At 41.4% G+C, this 19,097-nt stretch overlaps 2 protein-coding genes across 3 annotated transcripts in view; both read right to left on the reverse strand.

Annotated features, from left to right (window-relative positions):
* Positions 1-4,979, reverse strand: part of gask1a (golgi associated kinase 1A) — a 53,509-nt gene extending 48,530 nt beyond the window's left edge. Inside the window, exon 1 of one of the 2 annotated variants that reach the window (XM_034173910.1) lies at positions 4,762-4,979. In XM_034173910.1, coding sequence (XP_034029801.1) covers positions 4,762-4,764 — 3 coding nt within the window. In that variant the 5' untranslated portion in view covers positions 4,765-4,979. The remainder of the gene's footprint in view (positions 1-4,761) is intronic. The other variant, XM_034173909.1, reaches the window with a different exon arrangement.
* Positions 4,980-15,318: 10,339 nt separating this feature from the next.
* plekhf2 (pleckstrin homology domain containing, family F (with FYVE domain) member 2) overlaps positions 15,319-19,097 on the reverse strand; it is a 66,235-nt gene continuing 62,456 nt past the window's right edge. The window contains exon 2 of the mRNA XM_034173911.1: positions 15,319-18,200. Within this exon, the coding sequence (XP_034029802.1) occupies positions 17,446-18,189 (744 nt within the window). The 5' untranslated portion in view covers positions 18,190-18,200 and the 3' untranslated portion in view covers positions 15,319-17,445. The remainder of the gene's footprint in view (positions 18,201-19,097) is intronic.

The following is a 19,097-nucleotide window of genomic DNA, read 5'->3' on the forward strand; positions in this document are numbered from 1 at the left end:
AGATCACAAACTGAAATTCCATACAAGATGAGTCGAGGTCGGGTTTACAACGACTGCCTCTGGTGTTGTTAGCCAACAGGGTGCTGGCGGAAATCGGGCTACTGTTGGATGAAGAAGAGGTGGAGAATGTGTCTGGAGGCAACGGGAGAGGAGGAAAGTTAAAAGTGTGGATTGATTGATTGATAGATAAGAAATTAACGACACTACCAACACATAAGTGCCATATAAGTATCAAACAGTCACCAAATATACACCTGGAACATCAAACCTATAATACATCACAATATCCTTCACCATAGGTTAAACAGTAGGTTATCAGTAGTATAGGAATGCGACTATTTCACCGGGATAATTCCCTACCCTTTACGACAAAAGAAGCAGGTCCGTTAGCATACAAAAGGTGTGCTTCTCCCTACATGGGACTGACGGTTAAAAGTGTGGAAATGAGAGTCAGGACTTTAAAAGCTAAAGGGAGAGAGCTGGCTGACATGACCGACAAGACAATGGTCATCATACTGGACCTCGTTTAGCAACATCCCAGAAAAGGAGTGCTAAATTAAGTCGGCAACACAAACTTTGGCGTGTTGGGGTTGAGGCAGTTTTGCAGGTGACTTACAAAGAAATAACTGTGTACATGACACAGAAAGCAGTATGTAAATGAGGATTTTGCGCCTGAGCTTTATTACACACAAACTCTGCCACATAACAGAGCGTGTTCACGCATTCACAATTACAGTAAAAAAAAAAAAAAAGTCCTTATTCAGACAGTGAATTGTTGTTCCATCCAAAGTATTTAAAGGGGATAGAGAATCAAAATCATCTTTTTCATGTTTTTGGTGTTAGTTCAGAGTCTGCCCGCTGTGGGGAATACACACGAAGTGCCAGCAAGTTTCAGAACCTCTGTTTCAAGTATTTCTGCTTTTTTGAATTGCCCCTAGAAAACAGGCCAAACCGTTTGAGAGAAAACTTATGTCACTTTTTCACCAATAGCCCCCCCACACACACACCCACACCCACCCCCTTTCACACACGCCCCTTTGAAATTAATTATTCATAAGGTTGTGCCCACCCATTCGTAACACTCGAAGAGAAGCAATGGCGAGCTACAGGTGTGCTTTCCCAGGTTGTTTTAGCGGACTACGATCTTCCCACGGAAAGCAATGTACGCGATCACTGGCTTTTATTCATTTTTAACCGCATCCCCAGTACATACAACCGCCGACTATTTATTTGCTCTGCGCATTTCACGGAGGACTGTTTCACAAACCTTGCACGATTTCGAGCTGGCTTCAGTCGGCATTTAATACTCAGTAGATACTAGTAGGGTCAGTTCCGACTTTGCGACAAAATCAACCCCAGCAATCAGTACAGCCTGTAAGTATCACATTTTCTTTTGTTTTAAATTTGTGTTGCGCCATATTCCTGTTGTAAGAATTGCACGTTAGAATGGCACGTTAGCTCTGGTTTGTTCTTCTAAAGGGAATGAGCTAACCCCTTAGCAGCTAGGGATGTGTATCGAGAACAGGTTCCTTTTGGGTATCGTTAAGAAATGACTCGATCCACCGACATCAATAAGCTTTGTGCTTAACGATTATGTTATCGGTCCTTCAGAGTGGCCGTTGTTTTGGGGGGTGTTTGTCAGGAAAATCATAATTTCTGTATTGATTACAGACCCTGCAGCGGGTCCGTAAACAACTTTTCTGCAGCGCGGCTTTGCTTTGAACCTTGAACCAACTGAAGCAGTGCTTCGCAGATTGAAGCAAATGCTTCGATTATTCTTTCTTTCTTTTGCTTAATTTTCTCCTGCTAAAACCCTAAAGAGCATACGTCTGTGAGTATTATTTACCTTTTCTGTGTTAAACCGACCTGTTATGTTCTTCTGAAACAGCTGATAGATGTATTTTATAACTTAAAAACGGGAGCGATGCTAACGCTTTAGCATGTCTATGGCATTTTCAATGTTAAAAGTTAGCATTGCAGCTGTCATCACGTTCCGGTGCATTTGTTTTCAAATTGTAATATTTCTTAAATTTATTTTTGTTTATATATTAATAATCTAATGATTATTATATACAATTTTAGAGAAAGAGGCAAAAAAAAAACTGAATAGAAACAACAGAAAATATAAAAGCAATGAAAATAAATAAATAATGCTTTCTTTTCAGTGAGAGCAAGGGCAGCCAAACAACGCCAACCGATCAGTGCCACCTACTTGCATTTCATAATGAGGTTGCCAAATAAGCTCCGAAACAACGCCATTAAAGGCAAACGAGGCATTCTAAACCCAGCATAGTAACATACTGTTTCAGAGAGCCTTTTAAGAAGGTTCTGAGCCATTACAGACCCAATCAATTTTTTGGGGCTACATATCACATCACAGAACAAGGATTAATGCCCCATTCAACCTCTCTCTATCACCTTTAAGCAAATTGGTGAATAATTATGCTACATACCCTGAGCTACAACACTAAATAATCATGATCTCCACCATGAACAAAACCTGTGGAGCCGCCATTGGAATACATGTTTTTCTATTGGGGGGGGCAGACAGTTTCCGTCATGGTTTTCTTGTGGGATTTTCAACCAGGATTCTGTCTGCTCTGCATGTGGAACCAATTTGAAATGTGAGCCTATGGGGACTATTTGAGAAAGAGATGACGCACATATTTTTTGTGTGTGCTTTTTTTCTGTAAAGATTTGAGCAATGTGGTGGAACAGTGGCTAACACTTTAGCCTCACAGTTAAAAAGGTTAAATGTTTAAGTCTTCCAATGCCCAGTTTTTTTTTCTGTGAGATTTTCATCCACCTCTTCTGGTTCCTCTCACAAGCAAAACATGCTTATTAGTTCAACATGTCCTAAATGAACATGCACAATACCAGTGTTTCCCAATCCTGGTCCTCAGGGCCCAATGTGCTGCAGATTTTCCATTTGTCCCTGAACTCATCAGCTCAATCAGCTGTTGGGCAGCTGAACATACCTGAGCTGATCTGATTAGTCACGGACCAATGGGAAATGTGCAATACACTGGGTCACATGGACCAGGGTTGGGAAAAACTGCAGTACACCATGGATCCTCAAGATAGGGCCCAAAATATTTCACCAAAAACTATTTGCTGCATTCTGACAATGAAAAGACAAATCAGTGAGCTCAGTCTCCTCTCAGGTCCTTGACCCGATTTCCAGCAAACTTAGTATGGGTGAAGGTCGAGCCTGGGACTGCCCATAAAGGGTTTGGTTTGGCAAAGGTCAAGATCATTGAGGTCAAAAGGTCTTAATTGAGGTTGTTTTATTGTTGTTGTTCACTCCGATGTCCACCAAATATGGTACATATATGTAGGTGGGTTCTGTAACTAGGTGAGGTAAAATTTCCCAAAGGTCAATCACTTAAGTCAAGGCCATTGGGTCAAAGGTCAAAATTTAAGTTTTTCATTCCAATTTGCACCAAACGTGGCACATATATAGAGATGGGTTCTGGAATTTTTGCTCAGCAAAATAAATTTAACACCAATGGCTGTCTGTATCAAAAGTTTGCAGTCACAGCTTTCAACAGAAGGTGTCAGACATCAGAATCTGACACCTACTCCACAGATTTTGACTACTAGGTGGACATTATCCTGCACCTCAAAATATATTTTTGCACTGCAGGTGATTTGTTTTGTTTATTTTTGTTTTCCAATGAAATGCCGTCTCACCATCATGAAATCCATTGGTTGCTGTTAAAACATGTTCTCAGTAACTCGTGTTTCACACCAGACAGTTACTGTTGCTAAAGGCAAAGTGTCACTAAAAAATTTAATAAATAAAAAGTATAAAACTTTCGGACTTGTCGGACAATACCTTGATAAGCCGGCTGCTGTGCAATACATGAATGAGGGTGCCAATTTCTGGACTTAAACTGTGGGTATCACAGAGCCTTAAAAACAAATTCTAGGGGAAACACTGGTACTTGTGTAATATCTTACATTTACTGCAGTGCAAGTGTGAAAAGCAGCAGCTATTACTCCACAGTGCATATTACACACCATAAACAGGGTCCAAAACCACACACACCCATAAAATCTACGATAATCATGCAGGTATGTTCCAAAGCAACACAGGGGATTAGAAAGGAACCGGACACCCATACATCTGGTGAGGGGACAGACTCACAAAAAGATGACACTGTTTCTTAGGATCATTACAAACACACCCTCAGAAAATGAGGTATAGTTTTAGATGAGTGAATTTATTTATTTATTTATTTTTTAAAGGAGTGCTTCTACAGAAGCAAATTAAAGTTAAAATATGACACTCAGAATGCACCGGAGCACAATTTTTTTTCTTCAAATTTTTGTGGAGGGTGCTCCAGAACCTCCTCCCCCCTCAGAATGGGGCTGCTTTGGTGCCACCAACTCACTGGAATTGGCCTCTTGTTGTATTAATTAACTGATGTTAAACGGTGAAATAATAATAAACAATTTATCAAATACATAACCTGACCAATGCTCTCTGGTTCCAGCTGCTCAAATGAGTGAATTTTCTGCTTTTGTTTAAATGGCAGCCGAAAAAAAGAAATCTAATTTTTAGAAATAAAGAAATAAAAAATGCATTTTTAAAAAATATTTTATGACAAAACAAGCTAGAAAGCATTTGTCACATTATTAAAGAAAATATTTGGTTGTTTTTATTTTATCCGGAGCTGCTTAAATTCAGGTTTTACGGCCCAGAATGAGAACATCTGGAAATACAAATTGTTAAATATAAAAAATAAGAAGTCTTACCATAGTTCATCACTGTGAGTCCATAAATAAGACATTTATCCCACCAAAAGCTGAACGCTGCAGCTCGCTCCACTGGAAGCGGGTCGACGCTTTAATAAACTGTGTTAAAACACAAATACGGAACATAACTTAATGGTTTGTTAGTTAGTTTTTTGGTTTGGTTTTTCTTCTTCTTCTTCTAACATTAAATCGCTTGGCAGCTTGGCGCGAGCCCACCGGACGCGTACCGCTCTGCGCGCGCCGCTCGGAAAGTTTCTAAAGTCTGAAGAAGTTTGAAGGAGTGGGCGGAGCCTGAAACTTGAGACCACACCTCCAACCTGAGACGAGGACAGATCACAGCTGTATTCACTCAAGCGGCTGCCATCTTGGGTAAGAAAATCATCGAGTCTCTTCAAACGTGTTCGTTGTTTAGACACTCCTTAATTTCTTTTTTTTTTTTTAAACTTTTAGATTTAATTCAAGGGCTTTCACAGAAATATCACATTAACTTTTGTGGAATTAAAGACATTTTTATGAGCTTTCATTGGACAAAGTAGAGCTATTTGTAAAATACTACTTATTATTTTAAATACAAATGAATTAATGGAATATTTATTTTAAACGTGTAAACAGATTAAAATCATGACTTTTATAGCCAGTTTATCATGAGATAAGTCAGGTGATGCTCATCCATCTGAGGAGGCAGTTCTTAAAAACAGAGTCACTGTGCAAGGAGACGAGTGAGGGAAGCCACCAAGAAATCCATGTAGCTTCAAAGTTAATGCATCTTCAGCTCATCTGTCTCCCGCTGGTGCAGAAAGGTTTAAAACCAGACAAACTTAATTTATTTCAAAACAGAAATATGACCAAAATTTTTCTATATTTAACCAGGTTAGTCCCGTTGAGATAAAGACCTCTTTTGCAAGGGAGACCTGGACACTTATAAAGTTTCCAGTTCACCTAAACTGCATATCTTTTCATGTGGGAGGAAACCGGAGCACCAAGAGGAAACCCACGCAAAAACGGGGAGAACATGCAAACTCCAGCATTGAGAGGTGATGGTCTAGTGGTTAAGGTGTTGGGCTCAAATCCCCACCTGACTGGAAAATCACTAAGGGCCCTTGGGCAAGGCCTTTAATCCCCTATTGCTCCCGGTGTGTATTGAGCACCTTGTATGGCAGCACCCTGACATCAGGGTGAATGTGAGGCATAATTGTAAAGCGCTTTGAGCGTCTGATGCAGATGGAAAAGAGCTATATAAATGCAGTCCATTTACCATTTACTCCACACAGAAAGAGTTTGATCACCAACAGGTAAAAACTGCCTCTGAGGCGATTTGTCCGGTACCAGGCCTGTTGCAACAAGGCAAGTAAACCAATCAACTGCCTCGTGCCCCGACCTGGCCTGGGGTCCCCAGACAACAGCTGGTTATGAATTTTATGCAACGACAAACTGTGTGAGTGCCACTTTAAATTCTGTGACAGTCAGTGCAGGAAAGTGCACGGTTGTTGGACACAGTTATTGGAATCCCTCTCAAAGGAGAGAATGTCCACTCATGAACTGAGTTTCCTAAAAAGTAATCGACTGAACCACGCTCAGATAACTTCATCGGTAACCTTAACATATATACGCTTGGCAACTCACAACAGTCTCACATCGCCCTCTACTGGACTCTTATGAGCATAACACCCAAGGACTCATGTAGACATACAAACATAATATCTATGATGCCAAATCCCCTCCCCCAAAAGTTAACAAATTATACATGTTCACATTTAAATGTTACTTTTGTTCATATTTTATTTTTCACAACAATTTTAAAGTATGTTTGATTTGGTTACTGTCCACATTTTTTTTTAAAGTATTTTGGATTTTGTCTTTATATGTTGGTATTTATGGGATGGTGGTTGGGGATTTTTTTTGCACATGTTCAAATGCACTGCCAAAGAAATATTTTATTGCTATAAAGTGTGACCTTAAACGGTGTGTCTATGCTGTGGTTCACGTAGGCTTTGGGCAGACGGGGCAGGGTGGTGATGCGAGGGGTGCTTCCAAATCGATTTTGCTTGAGGCCCCCCAGTTGTTCAGCACCTGTGGCTTCTGAATCTTTTGCCAGAGGGTAGGAGCCAGAAGAGCCTCTGGAGTGGATGTGACTGATCAGAGCAGATCTTCTGTGCTCTGCTGAGGCCACGGGAGGTGGTGATGTCTTCCAGGGAGGGCAGGGGGCAGCTGGTGGTATTCTGGGCCTCTTTAATCACTCGCTGCAGCCACCGCTGGACTGATATTGCACACCGGGCATTTGCCCGCTGACCTGTGGATTTTTTTTTTTTACTAAGTATAATATATAATATAATAATTTAAAACATAACGCTATAGGTGGATACCGGTATATAAACCCTCCTATTGGTGCATAAACTGGTAGATCGGCCCTTTAGTCAAGATTGATTGTGGCCTGGACCAATGAGGTGAGGGGCAGGCCAATTACCCCTCCATCTCGGGCCTCGGTTGGGCTACACAGTGCGCCAGTGCCAGGCAGACCGATAACGAGCGATATGGATGGTGGCAAGAAGAGGAAAGGTGGCGCTGAAAGAGCCAGGGATCAGAAGAGAGTAGCCCTTCAGGCAGATGCTGCATCCACATCTGCGGCAGCCTCAGCAAGTGGCGGAGAAGTTGTTCAACAGGAGGACGAGGCGGGGACCACTACGGCCATGACGGTAAGTGAAGGTTAACTTCAGCTGTTAATTGATGAACAGCAACCTAACTTGTTCATAAATCAGACATCTGTGTGTGAGAGACACATTCTGATCTTCTGGTCCGAAGTAAATTGCTGTCTAAATGTTGAACTTCTATTATTATGTGAATCATCCCTTTTTATTTTATACTCTAAATTAAATGGATGAAACAAATCCTATTCTTTCCAGGTCCTGGCATAATTTCACATACCTAACATTTTACTTTAAATTGAGTGTCATTCTCTAAGTTGATTAGCAACACAAATTGGTAATAAAAGAAATCCTTGATGTTACTTGTAGCTTGTAGTGAGATAGACAACTGACACCTTTTTGTGTATTGCAGTTTCAAAAGTTCAACCTTTGTATCCAGTCATTGGTCCAGTCATCCAGTCATTTCTTGCTTTATATGATGTATTGTATCACACAAGTAATGATGTATTATTTATAGTATAGCCTACAGTATTTATATAACAAATGTTTTTATATAATTTCTATTTCTAAATTTAAGTAACAAGGCTGAATGAAATGGCTTATTATGTCTAAAAAGTAATGTGACCTACTGTCAATAGATCATACTTTTGATAAGCCTGATAACTGTACTTCGGGAGAACTTTTCATAATGCTTCTTATAGTGTTAAAATGTATGTGTCTCCTGGTGCACATTGATCAAAAAAAAAAAAAAAAAAAACACGCTGTCACAGCAGGCTTAATTTTTTTCCCCTTCGATACCTGGTGGTGGCCTGGCCTTGGTTAAAAATGCCCGGCCTGAAAAATTTCACCAGTCCAGCCCTGGCTGCAGCGCTCTTCTGTCCCCAGCTGTGCAGCTTGCAAACCACACCGTGATGCAGTGTGACAAGATGCTTTCCACTGTGGTTTGGTAGAAGGTCCTCAGCAGGTCAGCCTCTGGGTGGCACGAACTCAGCAGTCTTAAAAAGTACAGCCGCTGCTGGGCTTTTTTGACCACAGCCGACGTGTTGGTGGATCACGTTAGGTCGTCGGACCCCCAGGAACCTGAAGGAGACCCTCTCCACACAGGACCCGCTGATCTGAAGTGGGGTGTGCACGGTTTACCTCATCCATCCTGAAATCTATGACCATCTCCTTGGTTTTGATGTTCAGCATGAGGTTGCTTGTGGAACGCCATGTCTCCAGATCTGGACCTCCCCCGTGTGCTGTTTCATCTCCTCCTGTGATCAGAACCACCACTGATTGATTCACGCATCAGAATCATTTTCAGTGTCTTATTTTCACACCTGTCTCTGAAAGACTACGACTGGAGACAGTCTGATTGGTTTATTTGACGCCCAGAACAGTTTTCTTCTCATGTTTTTTTTGCTTCTATTTCTCAAACGGCCGCAGTTGATTCTGGAGCATGTTACCATGGTAACCTGTTCCGTCAGCGTCCACATGGTGGCACTGTTGATTAATATTTCATGATCAAACTTTACGTCATCACCATCATCACACTTTCTAGATGGACTGAAGTTCCTCAGCTGCTTGTTTCTTTACACCGTTGAGAATAAAATCATTTCACATCTAACACTCGCTGGTATTTTTCAACACATACGTATCTGAACAGTGGCTGCACTCAGTGACCAGAAAAACCTGTTCACTGCAGTTAATACAAAACAGCACAACAGCCATCAGAGCTAATTCAATATAAAAAGAGAATAAATGAGGCACCTGCGTCTTTTAACTAAAGGGGTCATGTTGTGCAAAATGATCTCTGTGCATGTTCATCCATTCAGACTGATGTCACAGTGCAGGTGTGCACGGCGCTCACGTGCACACCACAGCACCTCAGTGATGAGAAACAGAGTGACTAGTGCCCCATCCACATTTTTCTGAGGTCAGGGATTGAACCCATGACCCTCTGGTCACATGGTGTCTTCAGGCTGTCACAGTAAACAAGCGTTCAGAAATTCTGCTCATCATAAACGTCAACCTGAAACAGCTCTTGTACGTCTGTGACATATGTCACGGACGTCTGAATTTGAAGGCTTGTCTGCTGAGACACGCCCACAGCCCACTGTCCACTTCCAGAAGCAGCCTGTAACATTTGACACACACTCATTCATCTCCAACCGCTAACTCCATTTAAGGGTCACGGGGGAGCTGGGCCTGTCCCAGCAGTCACATGGTGTGAGGCGGGGTTTTCAGTTTCCACCTGGAGGAAACCCACGGAAACGGGGAGAACATGCAAACTCCACACAGAAAGGACACAGGTGGGAATCGATCCCATGACCTTCTTGCTGTGAGGCATCAGTGCTAACCACTAATCCACTGTGCTGCCCTGACAGTAAAATAAAATTTTGATCCTTTCAGTGAAATAATCAGTCTTCAAAAACCAACAATCAGCTCAACTTTTTATTTCAAACACAGAAATGTTTGATTTTATTTTCTTTTTTAAATGGTGTCAAAATTTTCTGGTAGTACTCAAAGTACTGATACTTTTCAGTTTGCATTGAATAATGGTGCATTTACTAGGTGTTAAATGTCGCTGAGCAACTTTGTTTTTATTTTGATTCTGACGCAGTTTGTGATCGTTTTTGAAAGAATCCAGAACAAAGACAGCAGTTTTTAGACAAAATGTTATTTATATACTTACAGATTTAGTACTGAACAATATGCTGGTTTACATTCAGACTGAAGCCCTTTGAAGAAGTTTTTAAAAGTTAAAGTGAAAGAAAATTATTACAACAACAAATCAAAGGAGAACATTTCAAATCGTTAAGAAGAGCAAAAACAGGCGTCTGGAGCCAACCTTGTCCAAGTTAAACCGCCTCAAGGATCTGACTGAAGACTTCTGCAGCTTTGTTTTCCACTGGCTGACAGAAACTAGTGATGTCACAGCTGAAGGCGGAGTCTAGTCTCACATTTACACAGAAATGATAATTTGGAACCATTTGAATGTGGAGCCAAAGTGCATCCAGGTTCGAGTCCAGGTCATCTTCACACAACGTGGGTGTGCATGCCACGCAATTTCATTCAAATCTCTCAGACTTTGTGCTTTGAATCTGTTCCTGACAACAACAAAAATACCCAAAAAGAAAAAAAAAAATGTGCCTGAAGTGACATCAGCAAACGTTCCAGACAAACCTCACTTCCTGGTTCAACCACTACAGTCCACCCACAGCCGGTCTGAGGCTGGAGTCTGTGGCTCCAGAGTCATATTCAGTTATTCATCAGGAAACCGTGCATGAACCCAGACTGCTGTGCCTCAGTGCCAGTGAGCAACGCACCAAACCCGAAATGACTCCAGCTGCTCTGATTGGTCAATGTTTGGATGCTTCTGGCACTGTCATGTATCTGACAAAATACTTAAAGAGAATAATTTCAATCTTTAAGGTTGCTATAGCAACAAATATTTGTAACAGCTTTACTCCAAAATTAGAGACATAATCCTTCTTCAGCTGCTTTTTGTCCTGTTATAAAAACTGAACACCAACAAAGATCACGCCAAAAACATGCAGACGTACATCACCAGACACTTGATGCCCCCCCTCCCCCCAAAAAAAAGACTGACAGAAAATTAATTTAATGCCGCCTAAAATGGTCTGAGATACTGAGCATGAAATTTATTATCTTGAGAGAAGTTTCATTTTAAAAGAATGACTTCATAACACTTCAAGAACAAACTATTAGATTATGAGAATGAGTCCAAGTTTACCAGAGTAAAACTTGCAGCTCTAATTTCAGAACAAAAATTATCATTGCAAGAAAAACAAAATCAGGAGAACAAAGTTGTAGCATTCCAAAATGGAAAAACATGAAATTCTCATTAAGTAAAGAAAGACGGACAGACAGAAAGAAAGAAATACTTTAAATTAGAAAACAAAAAAATATTTCAAAAGTCTGCGGAAAAGTAAACAGAAAAAAATAAAACCCTTATTATGAAGCGTATAATTAGGAACACCTTTTTAAAAACAAAGAAAGTTGAGATGCTAAGAAAAAAGTAAATATGAAACAAATAATAAAATATGAAAGAAAGTTTCATGTAATTTAAATTGCGATGCTTTTATATGGTGGCCATTCTGTGAAAAAGAGACAAAGTCATGTTTTGGGAGAAAAACAGAATAAAGATTTAGAAGAGTTCCTGATTAAATTTGCTGTTGTTTTTCTTGTAACATCACAACTTTAAGGTTGCCACACTGTGACAAAACCATTCTTCTATTTTGCTGGACTAATTATTTAATGTATATCAATGTGCTTCTGAAACTAAGAAAGAACGATTTTTATCATTTAATCGCATCGCCTTTCGACGTGAAGTACTGTGCAAAAATCTTATGTTCGTGTGTAAATGTTGGATTTTTAAGACGTTTTAAGCTTTAGCATCAATAAAATGGCAAATTTAAAATGTCTACAATTTGCCAAAAACAAACAAACAAAAACTTCAAGAATTTTGTGTATTTCATGAAAGTTCAACATCAATGAAACTGAAATGCTTTCAAATTCAGAAACAATGCTTTCATTGTATTTTAGGCTCAAAACAACTAGTACAATAATCAATAAGTAATCAATCGGCACGATGTTCATGTAAATCAAGCGGGAGTTCTTCAAAAACAATTTAGGTTAATGTCCAAAATAAGATCACATGATAATTTTTTTTGTTCAGTCTGTAATGCTGAGCACATTTTGTCAGAAATTATTTAATATTTAGAGGGTTGGGTCAGTGTTACCACAACACAGAACCATCTCACATTCTGGATGGCAACCAGACAGACAAAGTACCTGTCAATCTGCTGCAGCCAGGTGAGATGTGGGCGTGGCCTCTGAGTTCTCCAGACACTTCCTGCTCAACGCCAAAGGCTGCTGTGCACTGGATCACACCAAGAGCATGCCCACCGCGCGCCCAGAGCACGCCCATAGCGCGCCCACAACACACTCCTATAGCAGACCCAGAGCACTCCCACAGAGCACGGCCACCTGAGCAGCAGAAACTCGGGTGTGTTTGTTTCGCGACATGGCGTGGCCCTGTGAGCAGTGGATACTCGGTTGTGTTTGTTTCATGATGCCGTACGGCCCTGTGAGCAGCACGAGGCAGCATCACTGACAGGAAAACCATACTTTCATGAGTTTTACATATCAAATGTTTTAGCGCATCAACTACTTCTGAAAAATTGCACACACTGTTGCTGCAAGACATGATCATGTGATTAAATAAAGAAAAAATCTGATTACTTTATCCAGGTACTACAAAGAACAGAACACACTGAAGGATTTTACATTATTTAAATGAGGTTTGGACATAATCATCAAACCTTAATAATGACTGACAGGTCCTATCAAGGGGGTGGGTCACACACATTGTGGCACGTAATTTTAATTGCAAATTTCAATTCATGTAAATATACATTGCTTGAGTCAGCTGTTTTGCTGACGTGAGGAAGCCAACTTCAGTTGGATAATCAGTGCAAAACTATTATGTTTGAAATGTGACCAACAAATTCACAAAGATGGCCAATCAGAAGGCATTGTGATACTGCTGAAATCTGAGCCACAGGAAGTAAACAGCGTCCAAAGTTGCATTAGCAAGCAATGTCCCATGACAGATTTTTATCCCATTCTCTCCGAGGAGGTGGATGTAATCCACAATCAGCTGTAGGGCTGCAGCTATCGATTATTTTACTAATCGAGTATTCTATCGATTATTCTGGTGATTAATCGAGTAATCGGATAAAAACTAGTTCTGGGTTTTTAAACATCAATAGTCCAGGGCTCTCCCTAAACAATGGCACAATGTCACTGCGCTAAAGTGTTGGCATTTTGCTGAAATGGCGATGGGATGTGGCTTTCTGTTTTGTTTTCTCCAACTTGTAAAATGCAACCATTTTTAAGGTTTTTTTTTATTTATTTATTTTTTTTTTTATAAAGGTTGATGGACTGGTCCCTGGTATTTTTTTTAATCCCTCTTTCTCTGCAATTCAGCAGATGCATTTCAGCTGGAGGTTGAACATGCAAGCCTCAGTCAGTTTTTTTAAATTATTATTTTATTTAAGTTACCATGTTTGTGAAGTGTTGTGTGTTTCCCAAAAAAGCAAAAATTAAAAAGTCAAACACTCAGTGTGAGTCTGAGGGAAACACAGAAGAAAGAGTGGACTTCTGCTGTTTGTCAATGTAGCCGGGGACAGAGCTGTGACTCGCCTGGTCTGAGAGCCCCTCACACTGGGTAGAGAGAGACAGCAGCTGGCCACCGGGTCATTGTGTTTTTTAAAAAATACACAAACACACTGCTTCGCTTTAAATGCACAATAAGTCTATTTCAGATGATCAGCGTGGACCATCTTTCTCTTAAAAGGCTTTATTTTACTCTATGTGTCACGTTGGAAAGCGGTAGCTATTGTTGCTATTTGATTAGCTGTTATGCTCCAGTCTTTTTTTTTTTTCCTGCGGCCATTGCAACGCCACACACAGGCCTGGCATATGTACTACAACGTTAAACGAAGCTTCGAGGCACAGAATTTGTCTCGAACATTTTTTATAATCGAATTATTCGAGTTACTCGATTAATCGTTTCAGCCCTAATCAGCTGTAAATCTGGAAAGTACAAAAATATTCCCTTTACAAAACTCTTAACTGACCACAACGATTGCTAGCGAACTAGCAAATGTAACTAAAGCCTGGTTCACATGGCAGGATTTAAAAATTATCTGTAGGTTTCCAAAACCTGAGAGACCACACACGTGAAAAAATAAAAATAAAAATAAATAAATAAATAATCACAGATCTGACAGGTTTGGTCGTACAGTGTGTGGTGTGCAGCCACATGGTAAAGACAACTCACCACACACGAATAGATTTCACACACGAACATTCCCAGGTCAGACAGGAAATCTCACAAAATGTCTTGAGATTAAATGCGACTTCAGAATAAACAGAGGAAAAAAAACAATACAAAAAAAAAGAAAAGAAAATGCATTCTTTTAAAGGAGTGGAGACAGAGTGACCACTGGACATTCTGGTCAGCCATAACAGCCATTCTGAATTTAGATTTCACTCCGTGCACCCGTCAACTCACTTTTTGACTGGCTGCACGTCACATTCAGCAGGCTGTGTGCTTGTTTGTGGTCGGAGGACAGAACACACGCTGCGATATCGGGCCAAGACAATCCAACATGTTTAATATCACAGATTTGCGATGGGAGCGCTCCTGACGTCCTTCTGAGCAGATCAGAGCGCTCTTAACACACCACACACAGCAAGAATATCTGATAAGATTATCATGATAGTCTGCGCATCTTTAGGATTGTCGGAAAGGGAAGATCGAGTTCGATATCGACCTCATTATCTTGTCATGTGAACCAGGCTTTAGTCAAAACATCAGATCGCAAAGTCGCCTGACGTGGACATCACCGTTTTCAGTGATGCACACATGAATTCTACATTCAAGTTCTTAATGTGACCACAAGGTGGCGGTGCTTACAGGAAGTGCTGCTGCTTCAATCGTTCATGATGCAAACACGACAGCAGGCAATGTGCACGTGTCAACACAAATCTTTTCTGCTGAGGACTGACATAGCACCATATTTCTATCCAAATAATGCCTGTACAGGAATAAAAAAAAAAAGATGTTCCTCAAACTGCTGGCATTTCATCAAACATCCTATAAAATATGCCTGTCAAATCCAATATACAACTCTCAGACCCGGTGTCTATATAGCGTTTTTCATCCAGCAGAAAAGTGCAGAGTGAGCGCCCATAAATGCCGTTTGAAATGAGGTTTCAGCATTTTCAGTTGGGGGGTGGGTGGGTTGCTCTAGTGTGATGTTTGTATAACAGGAATAAACAGCTAACAAGAACTAACACGTACAACAATAAAACATGAGTAAAGAACCAAGCGTCTGCCCAATCTGCTGTCACAGATGACTTTTTTTTGCCTCTGTTCTGATGGATTTTCAGTGACAAATCAGAAAAAATGATGCTCTCCTCTCATTTGCCTGAAGAGGCGCTGCAGAGGCGCTATGGCGCCTCTCTGAAAAGTTGAGGGATTTTTAATTTAAAAGTGGTCAGAGCAGGTGTACAGAACAAGCAGTCCACAAAGAAAACAAAATGCTAGGGGCGACGTTTACTGAAAAAAGGGCACTCTTGGGGGGGAGTGTTGGGGGAGCTGTATGGGCTTGGTGCCAAACATACAACAGTGTTCATCTCTAGGATCGGTGCTCGACGACTACTCAGCAGCAGCTGTACCGCTTGAACTAACAGACAATTTAAAAAAAAAAAATCTTTACAAAGTAGTAAAAAAAAAAAAAAGACCTCCCAGAAGGTCACCGTTTTAATCCCTGGCAATACCACGATGAAGCGGACTATTCCGTTATTGTGTCATCATCTCGTTTTAACCACGGCGGAACATTCGATGGCTTATATTTGTAAGCTTCCTGCTCTTCTATTTGCTGCACCTAAAGCTGCTGTGGTCTCAGCTGCTTCAGTTCAAACATTTCCTTGTTAACAGCTAAGGTTCTCTTTTCTACAAGGCACTACGTGAACAGGAAGGCAAATAGAAGTTTTGGTGCGTGCGCTGAGCTCAGAAAGCGGACTAAACTCCCAGAGAGATGAGCTGATAAGAAAGCAAAACAGAGGCCTGTGTGCTTGCAGGGACATTTAACAGCAGCGATTAACTTTATCTCATCACCCTGATGTCATGGCGTCAGATACATCCCACAATAACAGACCCCTGCTAATGTCTCTGTGCAGGTGCATGAACCAATCAGAGAAGACCAGGATGTGACATGCCTCCATCACATTCAGAAGTAGCAGACATGGCAGCACGCTTGGATTCCAACCTGAAGGTTCCCGCTTCAAGGCCAACTGTGCCCCATTCTGCTTGTGCATCTGAAGTTTTTTTTAAGCAAGAGCATCCGGTGTAAAATTTCTGCCAAATCAACATGGGGATCCATGCAGGATCCACTGTGGTGACTACTAAAGAAATGCGTTTCCAAGCAGCAGACAGGAGTTTGGATAGTGTCTGACAGGTTTATTAGATTAAAGGGATTTGATCCCAGATCTGCTGGTATCTCACACGCGCCGCTCACCAAGCACATGGAATGCATTACAGCTGTAATTTAACAGAAACGTGCGGTTTGCTCTGAAGTCGATGCACGTTAGAAAATCTCTTTAATGGTGTGGCGATGCTGCAGTGTGTGAGAGCAGCAGGAGAAAAGTTCCGGACTTTAGCGTTATAACTCCACAGTTTGTTAGTTGGAAAAGCGATCCTTGCTTCACTTCCAAACAAATTAGCATAAAGTTAAAGAAAACATCAAACCTGTTCTAGAAAAGAGCACTTTTTGTGTCAATACCTGAAGGGAAACAGAGATAAAGTTTTAAGCGGCAACTCACTCCATCGGAGCAGCTGGTTGGAGGAAAAGCATCCGTAGGTGTATGATTTTAAATGCACAAAACATACAAAAAAAAAAAGATTATTTTTCGGTGCTCTTGCTGTCGTCGTGATCCAATTTTAATTTGTTGTCTCACATGCAGTCATGATGTCACACTGATACAACCAACTAATCAGTCAATGAGACTTGTGTAGGCACCAAATTGTCAGAACTGGCTTCAAACTCGACAACCCACACAAGCTGTCAAGTGAAGTGCGCCGCCACCTTTACAGCCTTAAACGTTTGCATATTCCAACTGAAATGTCAATTTTGTGGGGAAAAGAGAAAATAAAAACTACAGAAGTGGAGAGAAAAGAACGGATGTGAGCACCATCGTGCTTTGTAGTGATGAAGAGTAACGGAACGAGGACTGAAGAGGTCTGAGGGAAGCATGGAACAGTCAGACTTCACTCAGTCAATGAACCCCGACTCCACGTTCCGCCGTTCGCATGCAGGCTGGAGTCTGAGAAGCAAAGTTCATTTTGGTTGGTTGATGATAAAAGAAATTCCAAGGCGCTGTGAATTAATCCTCAGATGTGTAATTTATTTTGTGAAGCTGTAATCTGGGAGGAGATGAAAGCGTGCCGGTCGGTGGGCGGGGCTCAGTCACTGCTGTCATCTTCGTCGTCGTCGTCCGACAGGTTGCTGCTGTTGAATTTCGACCCCAGCCGGTTGATGGAGTCTGAGTGCGGCGCCATCCCTCCCCCAGAGGTTAGCTGCACGTAGCAGTACTCGCACACGCGGACAGGTTTGGACGACTGGCTGGGCAGGAGGTACTTCTTATCCGAGCAAGGTCCGCAAACCACAAAGCCGCACTTCCTGCAGTGATGTCGCCGGCTGACCGGCGTGAATTTCACCTTCTGGCAACGCATGCACACTGCAGCCTCCGAGTCAGGCACCCAGACGGCGGCGTGCTCACCAGTGGGCAGCTTGCCGCTCTTCTGCAGCAAATCTCCAACACACTTTCCTATGTGGTTCATCCACTCTGACTTCTCCGTGGCGGTGGCGGCGTACACAGCGAAGGACTTGGTGGGTGTCTTGATGAGCCAGCCGTTGCGCAGCTCGCCCTCATCGGGCACCGTGTCGATGGTGACACTCTCTAGCGGGATGATGTGCTGCTTGTTGTACTTCTTCTTCTGGATGACGATGTTGCCGTAGACGAGGATGTCGTTAAACAGGAAGAACTGGCGTGCCTTGGGTTTCTTGCGACACAGTTTGGTGAGGACGCCCTCGCCGATCAGCACGCGACCTGGAATGGCCAGTGGCTGACCTGCAGCGCCAAAGCAGCTTTCCACGACAGAAATCCGCTTGGAGTTAGCCTCGCTGTTCGCCAGCCGGTCCACCATCTTAACCACACCTAATCGGACAGAGTGAGAAAAAGAAGGTTTTGGGATTTATTTCACAGAAACATCTTTGTGATGGTCTTCTTTGTACATCAAAATAGACTTTTTGCCTGCTTTAATTTCAGGATATTTACAGGGTTAATGTTGTAGAAATCACTTTCTGGATGCAATTAACCAAATTTAAAGCATCAAACATATTTTGGGGACAGACTTTGGACATGAACAAATTTTACAAACAAGCTCATTTCAAACTACATGTAACTTACATACTCAGAAACATGCACATGCATATGATAAGATTATTTGCTACAACAATCCCAAACATGTCCAACAGGTGTCAGAGAAGTATATGGTAACATTGCATCTTCTGGTTTATCAAAGTTCATCAACTGTTATTCAGTTTGCTCTGGTTATAATGTGCTTGTTAAGATGATAGCATTCATTGTTTTTGAATAACTGTGTTAAACTGGAGGGGGCGGACTCATTTTATACATATATTCACAGTTTGTTTTTTAAATTACTTTTGCAACGTCTAGGCATGCACCAACTGTGGCGGAAGACAAGAGAATTCTTTCCCTTAAGAAAAAAACATTACCAAAGGATGGCCACATCAAGAACACCATCCAGAAGGTTGGTCTATCTGTAGTTACCAAAAGAGTTTCACCAGCATAAACACAAAGATTAACACAAAATGAAAAACACAAGTAAAACCCAACATTCAGTCACATTTTTTGAAAATGTGTTCACAGACAATAACCTGAAGGAAATTAAAGATGCAAACTGAATCCAGTTGAGCAGCATTTGACTCAATGAATGACAAACACCTCAAGGATAAGGATCTGACAATGGCAGTGAAAGGAGCCTGGTAGAGTGCCGGCCAGGGGTTTAAAACCAAGAGCATTGGCCAGGAA

The sequence above is a fragment of the Thalassophryne amazonica genome, chromosome 7, assembly GCF_902500255.1.
Source record: "Thalassophryne amazonica chromosome 7, fThaAma1.1, whole genome shotgun sequence".
Classification (NCBI taxonomy): Eukaryota; Metazoa; Chordata; class Actinopteri; order Batrachoidiformes; family Batrachoididae; genus Thalassophryne; species Thalassophryne amazonica.